A 12,973-nucleotide genomic window follows, 5' to 3' on the forward strand; every position below is an offset into this window, starting at 1 on the left:
GAAATTTCCATTTTATGGACTTATTTGTTCCCACACAGATTTTGTATGAGTCATATTATGCCATATTCAGTTGCATAACTGACATTTGTAAAATTATTGATTAGTAAAATTCAAGTGAGATAACGATTTAATAGTGTTAGTAACACACTATCGTTCACCTCATCATATTTCTTATCAGCTTCTTCAGCCAAGAAACGGGCTTCCTTTAGCTGGTTCTCCAAGGCATCCATACGTTCTTCATCGGCCAAACTGCGGTTTTCCAACACCTTACGTGCACTATATAAATCCCAACCAATAAGTTACTCCCTACAAATCTAGTGTTTAAATTGTACCTATCAATATACATAATACATATATTATGTATTTGTGGGATTTATAATTCCTAACAAAGATTCTACTTATTTTAATTGCCCTAAACAAATTAATCAAATGACCAATGCCTACTGTAATCATATAGCCACGTCGTGTTTTTGTGCTTATCAGGAATACAAGGACAAGGTGGTAAAATAATTTTAAATAAAAACACAAAAAAAAATACTCAGATACTGTTATTTTACCTCCTCATATTTTTTGTCAGCCTCCTCGGCAATAAGTTTGGCTTGTGCCAATTGAGCTTCGAGAATGGCTACTCGGTCATCCTCCATATTTGTTCGGTTCTCCAACGCTTTTCGGATCCTTTTAATTTACAAACACAACACATCAAACAGATGCACACACAGCGTTATTGTTTTAGCGGGTAAATAGTTCATAATACACAATATTTAAACTAATATTTTCTACTCAAAAAAGAGTTAGTAAGTAGGATATAAATATTTATTTACTTTATGTAATACTGATAATTTATCTAGATACCTCTTAATAACTAACTAATTAGAAACCTAAAATGAAATTTTGGTATTTATATATCGTTGTTTAAAATGAAAAAATTACCTTATTTAATACAGAAGAATTAGAATAAAAAAATAAACCACTAATATTAGGTATGACTTTGAATGGTAATTTTATGAAAATAATAAAGCAAATAACAATTAATTTTAATAAAAAACTTAAAAATGTAATTAGTATACCTAATTTTATAAAAATATATGATCAATCGCATCAATTTACATAATTTACTCAACACTAAGTGAAGAAATATTAGAATACAGAATTTGAAGTAATGTTGTACCAATTAATTGAATTTCTAAGAATGCAGTTTACAAAAAAAAATTTTTTAAATAAATGTATTTTTTTATATTAAATCAAACCATAGATTATTCATAGGTTATATAGGTAAAAAAGCATGCAGTTTACCTATTGAAATAAAAATAATTTAATGAAAAAAAAAAAATGATGAAAATACTTTTAAGTTTTAAAAATTGAAATAATATTCTTATAGGTAGTATAATACTATAATGTATATAATAGATATAACATAAATATAAACTAAATCATTATCTCCAAATTTAATATAAACAAATAGTAGATCAATATATATATATCATAGATACAAAGTAATTTATTTATATTTAATATTTGTTATTAAATAATTTACTCATTTTAAATTTATAGTCTAAGAAAATTTTCCTTGAAATAAAATTAATGTAAATTTATATTTGATACCTTTCTGGTTGAAAAAATATAGGTAATATTCTTTAATTTAAATAAAAGTATCTGCATTTAAATACATTTTAATGTAAGTTTATGAACCATGACTAAATAAATAAGCATATCAACTACGTACATCACTTATATAACATTTTCCCCCAAACTTGAAATAAAAGCTAAGATATCGAATTGAAATAAAATAAAAATCATTGTCTATCATGTACAAGGCCGTAACTGAAAAAAATGTTTGGGGGGGTTCAAATTTTTTTCATTAATATAGATACTAAAATGTTCTAAACAATAAATTATATTCACTGTTAAAATGTGTCTACTTAGAAAAATTTCTGGGGGGTCCAGACCCCTGGACCCTCCCTCCTCATAGTTACGGCCTTGAAATCATTAACATATAAAATTATTAAAATTATTTCACAATGAAATATACATTATACCTTTTGAGAGATTTAATTTAGCAAAATGTAAATGTTTATATAAATTTAAGTAGAAAGAAGACATTTAAAATTTACTTATTAAGGGGATTTAAATAGGCAATTCTAATGAATATTGAAGAAAATGCTAATTTAAACAATTGAAATAAATACATTTAATAATCTATATTTACAAAGAAATTTTAAAATGATCTCATATAATTATGATTATTGGTAGTTTTATTAAAATTATAGATAAAAATAATTTTGTACCAATGTCATTCAAAGAATAGTTATTATAAATTACCTCATTTTTATTATAAATTGAATAAGACTATCTATAGTAAAGTTTTTAAATGTTGATAAGTTAGTTTAATGATTTTTCATTATTTATTAATATCATTATTTTATAAATATATTATCTTGATTTACACCAAGTTTTGATTAATGGTTTTTACATTTGATTTACATGCATATGACATTTACTTAGGGAAGGTTTTAATAACATTTTAAGCAATTAGTATTAGTTATTTAATATCATTACTAATAGTTAATAAATCTTGCAAATAAAATATTGGTCGGAAAAAAATCGGTAATGGATGTACATTGTTAAATTAAAACTTACCTACATAAAGACGACGTGACAGTATTTTCAACAAGATAATGTGAATATAATGGTTTTTATGATCGATAGTATATTTAATGAGCCTATTAAGATGTATTTAGCTAAACATAAATAATTTAACTTTTTCATTTATTATCTGTCTAGGACAAAAAAAAGGTTTATTTTAAATATCACATTGAATGTGATAAATGTATTTATCTACAAGATAATATTAGAGTAATTGGTTCTTAATGTACAAAAACCTATTAAATATAATTAAAATAAATATAGGGAATAATATAAATACTTTTTTGAGATCAAAATATAACCTAAGATGAAATCTATTCGAGTCTTAGAATCCTGAAAATACTAACACCTTTGACAAACATTTAACACACACTTACCGTTCAGATTCATCAGCAGCTTGAGACGCCTCGGCCAACTTAGCAGTGGCCGTGGCCAAGCGCTCTTCAGACCTTTCAAGGTCTTCTTCCAACAATTGGATACGCCTGTTAAGTGCAGCAACTTCACTTTCAGCCTGTAATATAAAAATTAACAATAAATATTTTGCATAATGCTATCCAAATGTGGGAAATAATTCATAATGGTTTTTATTGGACTTATATAACTATATGCAGATTGTTTTACATAAAAGTAAACATTATATAAATATCCTAATTTATACATATTCAGGTGTAAAATACCAAATTAACAGGAAACCCAACCTAGGCCGTAACTTCCTGAATTCACAGTAGACAAAACTGTCTGTATATTTAACATATATGAAGCCCATTGTTAGGAGATAAATTATTTCATCACGCCTCATCGTTCCATATATAACCTTGAATGATCAGCTTAATTTTACATACTATCAAACTGTTCAATTATTAAACTCAAAGTTTTTATACAATGAAACTTGTATTTAAATACCCTATATCATATTAGTAATCTAAATGTTCTAAGTTTTTTTAAGATGTCACGTAAATAATCATTAGTTAAATTGAATAAATTAGGTAGATAGAGAGTAGGTATACTAACTCTTATTTTAACAATTTAAATTACATTGTACTTGATCAGTTAAATTAAAAACTAGTAGTAGTGATATGAACTATGGAAGATTGCAAGATATGTGCTGTCAATTCTTATGTACAACATTTTTAATTATAAAACTCCCATTTTTTATCTTAACAATAACTGTAATACTCAATAGGATTTTTAGGTAATCCTTACTTTTTTTTAACAATTAGATAATAAAAACTTTTTTCCTCGACTAGTTATGAATAAATAAGTTCCATATAATTATTTACTAAAAATATATTAGATTATTGGTTTCAAATGTTGCAACGGTTTACTAATGAGTATAATGACTAATGGCAATGAAAAATTAAGTTCTTAGCTTTAAGCAAAAGAAATGTATACAAGGTAGGTATAAAGGTAAATATTTATCAACAACATTTCTAAATAGGTAATATCAAGTATTTTCTTTTTTATGTTATAATAAATAAACAAAAATACCTACTAAATCTATGTACCTATATAGGTAAAGTACTTATTAATTGTTGAATATTTGCATTAAAAGTTCTAGGAATAGGTACTTCTAGTTAGAAAAGCAATTTGAATTTCAAGTTTAGATCAAAAATATACATAGGTATTATTAATGCATAACACTAGTGGTAATGAATCAAAATGTGTTTAGTTGAATGTTTTGTTTCCAAATATTATTATGTTTTAATTCACAATAGGTAACTGAGATGTACTTCAAATGAACAGAATAACAAAACAACTAGAGCCAATTACCAAATTATCAATAAAATTATACAGCTATATAAGATAAAAAAAAAGTTAATTCTTATGTTAACCTTTGTACTTATACAAGGAATTGAATATTATAAAGAAAATATTATCAACTTTCAGACATTTTAAACTGATAACATTTTTATAGAACAAACTAAATGAAGTCATATTTGTTTCGTTTATAGTTTATAAACTAAACAAATGTAAATTAATAAGTATTAAAATTAAGTAAAAATCAAAATCTATTTGAATACATATAACCACATAGCCAATCAGAATATTCTTTTGACTAAAATTTAAAAGTATAATACAAAATTTAGCAGAGGAAGCATTAACATCAGTCATGTCGTTTAGGATATCATTCGAACGGAGGTCTTATCATACCTATTGGTGGTAAAAACCTAATCATCCAATAAACCACCCACTATAAGCCCTTCTCAACAGAGGAATACCATACGACCATAAACCATTACCATAGTCGTATACCATACGACTCGAATCAACTACAAAGATGGTTTCGATTGAGCAAAAATACATAAACACGGACGTGAACCCCTTGTACAACGAAGGCCTGTGACCAAATGAGTTGAGAAGTAGGGTGTTTTTGTGTTACGCCAGACGCCAAAAATACGCGCAATCACAATAATAATTTTTATATCGTTTCGGAATAACTCAACGTACTTCCTCGCGTCTCATGACCTCCATCTGGAGTTTCTTATGGAAATCCTCGCACTCCTCCTTATACCTCTCCATCTCCTCCTTGGTCTGACGCATTTTTTTCTTCAGCACGTCCAACAGCGAACCCTGCTGTATGGTAGTCATGATGACTTCGCGGCGAAAAGACGAAACTAGACGACCGGAAAACCGCGCACTAACGCCGCCGCCCTAGCGTGCCCGACGGGAAGAAACGGGAAGACGGGAAACAACAGCGTCGCCGGACACGTAAACGACTACAAGCGGTTTTGGGTGGGTCGGAAAGACGACGAGGGCGTTTTCGTAGTTCGGAAAAATCAGAAGACTGGACGACGGCAGCGGTAAGCCGGCACGCGTTATTGTCGCGGTAACGGACGGAAGGACACACAACACACACAGAACACGAACACACACGCAAACGCACACTGAGTCACTGACACTGGGCACAACCACTACGGACGGTGACGACGACCGCTAATATTTTTACGTTGGTTACGTGCAACGTTCGGTTACGGGGACGCACTGCAGAAGCCACACACACACACACACACACGGGTACGGGAACACTCGTTTGCGGCTGACTAACGGCTAACCAGTAACCAACCAAACCGTATACGATAATAATATTATAATATATATGTATATATATAATATTATGTATAATAATATGGTATTTACGATAATAATAATACCTACGACGACGGTTCGTCGGACGAATACAATACTCGCGCACAGTGCACACACACGTACGCGGGTCATGCGCGCGCCCCGCCCCGCCCGATGGTGAGTCGTGGCGGCGGCGTAATGTCGGGGCGGTGGCCTTGCGGGCGACGTTGCCGGTTTTCGACGCGTCGTCTAGTCGGGGCGGCGGTAATTTCGTTCGTATTTGGCGTCGACCGAGACCGGCCGGCCGGCGCAAAAATATCTCAAACTGGTTCCGCCGCGGACCGGCGACCGTCGCACGTCCGCAGAAATCTCGTCCCGGGCGGCTTTTCCTCAAACGCGCCGTCGCGCGTCGCACCCCGCCGCTACATCTACACGGGCACAAAAGCCGCGCGGACCGGCACGGCACTCCGCTGCCACCGTCTGTTATGAATGTTATGAATTTGTGATGACTCCGAACTCGTCTCATTGGAACGATAGACCGGACCATAATATTATAATGTTTTCTATCAACGGTTATTATTATTATTATGCACAAGGGTCGTGTGCCACTGACACGCACGACGACAAGTGTTCGCCAAATAAGGGGCGGCGGTGTGTATAGACTCCGCTCTCAATCGTATGATACATTCTCTCTTCTCCTTTCGCAACACCAGTGCCATGACGTCCCGCGTAGTCCGACAATGTTTCGCCTTTTACGTACACACACCTCGTGTCTACCGATGACAACTGCACTCGAAATGTGACCAACGAGTTATCGTGACTGGGAGAGCATGGGAGGTACACGACTTTGAAGCTCGGTCAAACAAAAATGAACTGTATTAAAAAAATGTTCGCTAAACATGATACATGACCCCATCATGTTTTCGTCCACAGTAAGAGCCATTGCAATTCACACGAAATGCAAACCCATCACGTTATTATATTCTATGAGTACGCTTATATACGCGTGAATAACATATGTACCACGGGTGTATACAACGAGACGATTTATATTCATTAATCATTACTATGTGTATTCATGAATACAGATTTTAATCAAGGGACTTGAAAGAATTCAAACTGTTTAAATCTGACGGTTTTGCAGTTTGCACGATCACGAAAAACTCTTACCTGGCGTATTATAAATTAAAATGAATGTAAGACAAAAATTCAACTGTTTTACCACACATTAATCATATTAAATTCCTAAATTCTTCTACAATCTAAAAAGGCTTAACAAAATAAATGCACATATTAATCATTATATCTTTCATAATAATTGTATTCGAAAGCTTATTGTACATACGCATCACTCATACATAATATTATATCGCCGTTCACCACTAAACCGTCGTATTGAACAACACTTACAAACATTAACATAATACATAGTTAATGTTTTTCTCTATTTTTATATCGTATAAACAAACAAGCGCAAACGTACAAATTCCAAAGTGCGATCTATTCCGGCATTTAGACATAAAGATTATTTCGAACTATATGAAAAATAAATAATATGTTATGATAATATAATACATTATATATGAAAAATTATTACACTGGTCAATTTATTTAGCAAACTACACTGTACAGACTTATAGTGTTGTTTTTGTGTATAGACTATTATAGTTATTAGTTTTCACTACTAAAAGTATTGTCATTTTTATAATAATAATTAGACTTAATATTATATCCTGCAGTCGGTATAAAAAGTGAGTTAATGAAAAACGCTACTTGATTTAGTTATATTACACTTCAATACTAAATACATAACAATTATTGATGATACGATGTTTTTACGAGCTGTGTATAAGTGCATGAGTTAAAAAAAATTTTTTTTTACAAATCCACACGCATTTTCGAGCTATATCTATACGCCTATATTTGACCGGTCACGCGGTTTTGTTTTCGATTGGCCACACCTACTACTATTATACTAGGTACCTATATAGGCAGTGCCGTAACTCCCCTTGAAACGATTTCCACTCGACCGAGAAAGAGAACCATAAAACACGAAAAAAAAAGCCACATAAATCAATACACGTGTAACCGGTGAGTAGTTAAACAGTGAAATACCTAATGCGAACGTGCGACCAACTGACTACACCGTATTATAATATGAATTACATTATTATGTGTGGACAGCCACCCGTTTTTGTCGAGTCCTTACAAATATAACATGATGTACAAATAATAATACACCTAGGTTATGACTTAATATGGTAAGATACCGAAGTATTGTGATAGGTTGTAGTGGTTGTACGTATTATAGTAAACGAGTCGTGCGCAAAGCACTTACGTGAAAAAAAATTATCGAAAACCGCTCATTATCTCCGTCGTCTGGTTATCAGTGTCGCGGAATATTTCGGTGCGAGACCGCATATTTCGGCATAGAACATATAATTGTGTTCTGTGATTTTGTCGATCGCATATATCAGTGGCGTAATATTATGACGTCTCGATGGGTGGGAGAGGGAAAAGGCATAGTGCAAAAACGGTCTAAGTAAACGCTTTCATCACAATATGATGATCAAGACGACTATGTACTCAAACTGTTGATTATATACAAGTTTGTCAACACGTAACAACCTATTTATGAACACTGATCGTTTGAAGGACGGGGGGGGGGGGAAATCGACGTCCACAGACACTCTCGACCCCGAAATTACGGCACGGCCGGCGGACTTGTTGAATGCCGTACAAACGACATGACGATTTATCGCGCGTTGAAATTCGTTATAATAATAATATCATTACGCAATTCGCCTATACATGTGCCAACAACGAATACGACGATGACGGCGCGTAATGTCAATCGTGATATTATAAAATATAATACAACGACCGTCATTATAGTTTAACCGATATCAGTATAATAACTATTAAACTATGGGGCTGTGACGACTGTAACAATTATTACCATAATAACGGCTATAATGGCACCCGCCGCGGTGGCGTCGGCGTCAGCATGGAACTATATTATGTAGTGTATAATAACAATATCGGAAAGAACGCGAAGGTTGACGGCGCGGCGACGGCACCAGCTGGCCGGACGAACAGTCAGTCCGCCGGAATGCGGTGTGGGATCTGCTCCGCCGTCACCGCCACAGCAGCAGCAGTTGGGATATTTTATAGTTGGCACCGCGCCTACAATTTAATTATACGTTTAAATCGTCGGCCGACTGCGAACCAGTGGTGGTTAAAGGTCGAAAACTGTGCAGTGCGTCGTACATGATATGCGACGGTGTAGCACCGAAAAACGGAATCTAAAAAAATCGAATTGCAGCGCGGTCGAAAGGGTTCCTGCGCGTGGCGAGAGTACGACACACACGGCGTTAGTGGAGAGGGAAACAGAGCCCGGGAGGACGGTCGGGAATCGGGGAATCGGACGGACCGAATAACCGGCGTAGCGGTGTAACGTTGAGAACCCGCGGTGGTTCCACGTCGGCGATGTGCGGGGAGATGGTCCGTCGACGGTGGCGGCGGCGGTAGTCGGCGGTCGACGGACAGTCAGCTGCTACAAATAGAGTGTCGGCCTCGGCCGCCGCCGCCGCCGCCGCCGCGCCACCGCCACCGACTTACCCGTCGCAGTTGCGGCTTGAGCACGTTGTGTAGTTCGTTCCTGATGATGCTGAACTTCATGCCCGTTTCCGTGCTGAATACGGAACTGGAAAGCGCCAATCCGGGATAATCGGGGCACCGTCGTCGCTGTCGTCGTTTCTCTCGTTCGGCGATCACCTCGGCGCTCTCGCTTGGACACCGGAGTTTGGCCAGCAGTTCGGAGTCGTCGGCGGTGCCGCTTCCTCCGGCGACCGGTCCGCAGTCTTCCACTCCGTCGCCGGATTCCCGTACTCGGTATTCCTGTTGCGGCTGTGGCACTGTCACCGGTAACCTCTCCGTCGGCGGCTGTGGCTGTTTCGTCACCAGCAAATTTGGAGGTGGAAGTGGCGGCGGCGATGATGAAATCTGTGGCGGTAGCAATCGCGGCGGCAGTGGCTGTGGCAATGGCAATCTGGGTGATGGTAGCAATCGAGGCGGCGGCGGTCTGTAAGGGACGGCAGCGGCCGTCGAACCGGCCGCCGTTTCGGCTCCGACCACGACACGTTGCTGTAGGTCGGGCGACAACTGCGGCCGCCTAGGTGCCCGAGGGCCTCTGTGCGGACGCCTGTCGCCCGGCCGCCTTTCGCGTCCACCGCGGATATCCATCCGTGTGGTCGTCGGGCGTCCACAACGTGGCGGGCGGCGGCGGCGGCGGCGTCGTCGTCAACGGGAACAGCGGTGCCAGCAGCAGCGCTCTCACACGGCCGACGGAGCGTCGTGTACAGCGAACGGCAGCAGTGAACGCGCAGGAAATGCACGCGCACGACGCCGCTACGGTTCCGTGTCGTTTTGTTGGCTGGTGTACAGAAACGTAAAACGACGCACAAGACGACAGGCGGGCGGTACCACCGTCTGGCCCGCCGCGCGTGTTGATCTCGCCGTCTTTTCCCTCTCTCCCAAACAGCGCTGCCGCCGCGAACGATGTATAGCACGACCGTGTTGTATTGCTCTAGTCGCGCGTTAATTGAATGAATTAATAAATCGACGTCGCGATTGACCGACCACCGTTGTACCGTTCGCAATTATTGTGATTATTATTAATATTATTGCTGTCGTATCTCTTGACCGCTGTTGCGATATACAATAAAATTACGGTATATTATATATGAATATACACAGTGTGCAGTGTTGTGTTCACGCACGTATAATGAATATGTCATTCATAGGTGTCCGTGTAACGACTCTTGAATGCGACCACGTAATAATGATCATTATGATATTGTCATCATTTCGGGTGACCGGATCGGATTCTCAGTGATCACGATACGCAAAATTGATATCTTTTTAATGAATTGATCCGCTTTGGTTATTGATGAACGTACCACCACACCGTATCGTTGATCTATTATAGTGAGAGAGAGTGAGAGAGAGCAACCGTAACCCGATAACGCCACGCGCCTATTACAGACAAACGATAGATCATTCGGCGAGCGTTTAATTATAATATAATAGTTGGCAGGTTTCGACGTTCAGCGGCACGAGATAGTAATATCAAGTGCCGTATTGGAGTAATCAAATAATAAAAATATAATACCCCTATATTAACTGTATAAATGTATAAAAAAAACCATAAACCGTCGTGCCGGCAATCAGTCTTGACGGTTGAGAATTTGAGATAGATACCGTTCAGTTGGAATTTCGACTTTAAAGTCGGAAACGCTCATAAATAATAATCATTTTATAAGTAGATACTATGTTATTGTAATTTTGTTATTGCATTGGATCGTGTTACGTTCATAAACTATTTTGTTATTTCGATTAGATTAAATAATTGTATACACTAAAATTGTGTAATTATCTGAAGGTCAAATGCACGCAATTTCTTAATATTAAATATTTCAACCGAACATAATCAATTTTTATAATAAAAACAGGATAGGTATACTATTAGAGTATCTATCAAATCAAATTTTTACCTTTTTATTTCCATGCAAATGTATATTTTTAACATTATATGCATTTGTATACGAAATGCCTACCTACATAGGTAATTGTTTTTAATACAAAATAAAACAATATTAACATTACCAAGTTTGTTATATAATATATTATACCAACGTAATTTATCAATATCTTGTTGAATCAGTGGCGTCATTTGTGGGATGCAAAGGTGTGCAAATGCATCCCATGAATACAATTATTGTTATTTATTTTGTTTTATACTATAATTTCTATAAAATGATCTACATTTACACAAAAAATGTATTGAAAAAAATTCATGGAATAAATCGACCATGCGAGTGACTGGTATTACTTTAGATTTTCTATATTGGTTTTGCATCTCATGAAAAAATGTGAAATTACGCCCCTGTGTTGAATGATAATTTATACCAATTATAAGCCATTGACAAGCGAATATTATGAAGTATGAAGTAATAACTTATTATTCTAAAATATTTTGATTCAAATCTGAGATTAAGGTTCAAAAATGGAAAACATTTTTTTGAAAAACTAAAACTAAAATATCCGATTATAACCTTATGTCACCCGCATTATTATAAATCAAATTATTTAAAAAAAATAATATTATTGGTTTGTAATAATGTCTGTAAATGATAAATTAGTGATTACCTATTTAAAAGTTATAGTGGGAGATTTCTCCTTGCTCCTGATCAGTGATGATAATCATGTGGCTATATGTAATATCAGTATATAGACTATTAATTGTGCATACAATTATACAAACTAAAAATAACTGTACAATAATTTAATATTATATTATCATGGACTGAGGTGATAATTGGTGAGCGATAAGCGAGACGAGAATCTAATAACAGTCATTGTACATTCCGTATCCGTATTCACGTCATAATTTGTATACAAATATAAGCAGTGTATGACTTACCAAAAAACTGCGTCATTACATGCTACGGCTGCATACCTACAATAATATATTATGCTATATGTTGTACATTCGTATGTTTATATTATATATAGTTTATAGGTGAATAGATTTAATGCTATGGGACAGATATTTTGAATCTAGGAAAAAATGCATCTAGCAACATAATGTATTTAGTTGATATGAGACTTTTTTATCTGGGGTTTTTCCCGGGGCTATTTTTTTTCCGATAACCTATTTTTTTCTATAATTAATGTTCATAGTCGTATAGCTCACTAAAATGTAATATATTTAATTTAGTTTAAATATTGTAAATTATTGTCTAAAAAAGTACTTATTTTATGACAATAGTATTTAGTGTACAAATTAAATAAATTACTATAAAGAGAATAGTTATTAAATATTATTTATTACTTTATAGTTTTTGCCAATAATTAACTAAAGCGATACAATTTAACACTTATAAACGTAAATATTCACTGAAAAATTAAAATGATAAAATATGTACAAAAATTGAATGATGAGTATAATATTATTTTGAGTAAACTCAGAAATCTAAATGTCCATTGACAACAAGATATTGAAAATAGATAAGCATCTAAATAATTTTAATTAAGAAGGTATCTTATTACTATATATGTATAATGTTGTTATGTATAACAGAAGTATAGTAATAATAAATGCAAAATTTGATAGTAAATTCGTTTTCAAATAAGTAATAACCAAAATTCTGCAATATGACAAACAAAAATAACTGTATTTAGCTATCTACATTCATTTCGT

At 35.2% G+C, this 12,973-nt stretch overlaps 1 protein-coding gene across 27 annotated transcripts in view; it reads right to left on the reverse strand.

Annotated features, from left to right (window-relative positions):
* Positions 1-12,973, reverse strand: part of LOC113559399 (tropomyosin) — a 39,035-nt gene that overhangs the window by 19,841 nt on the left and 6,221 nt on the right. For 10 of the 27 annotated variants that reach the window (XM_026965187.1, XM_026965185.2, XM_026965186.1 and 7 more), the window contains exons 1-3: positions 9,331-9,969; positions 3,021-3,154; positions 159-276 (exon numbers count right to left, since the gene is read on the reverse strand). In XM_026965187.1, coding sequence (XP_026820988.1) covers positions 159-276; positions 3,021-3,154; positions 9,331-9,954 — 876 coding nt within the window. In that variant the 5' untranslated portion in view covers positions 9,955-9,969. Of the gene's footprint in view, positions 1-158; positions 277-557; positions 676-3,020; positions 3,155-5,091; positions 5,696-9,330; positions 10,061-12,973 lie in introns of those variants that run through there. The other 17 variants (XM_026965192.1, XM_026965194.1, XM_026965190.1 and 14 more) reach the window with 11 other exon arrangements.

The sequence above is a fragment of the Rhopalosiphum maidis genome, chromosome 4 (genome assembly GCF_003676215.2).
Source record: "Rhopalosiphum maidis isolate BTI-1 chromosome 4, ASM367621v3, whole genome shotgun sequence".
Taxonomy (NCBI): Eukaryota; Metazoa; Arthropoda; class Insecta; order Hemiptera; family Aphididae; genus Rhopalosiphum; species Rhopalosiphum maidis.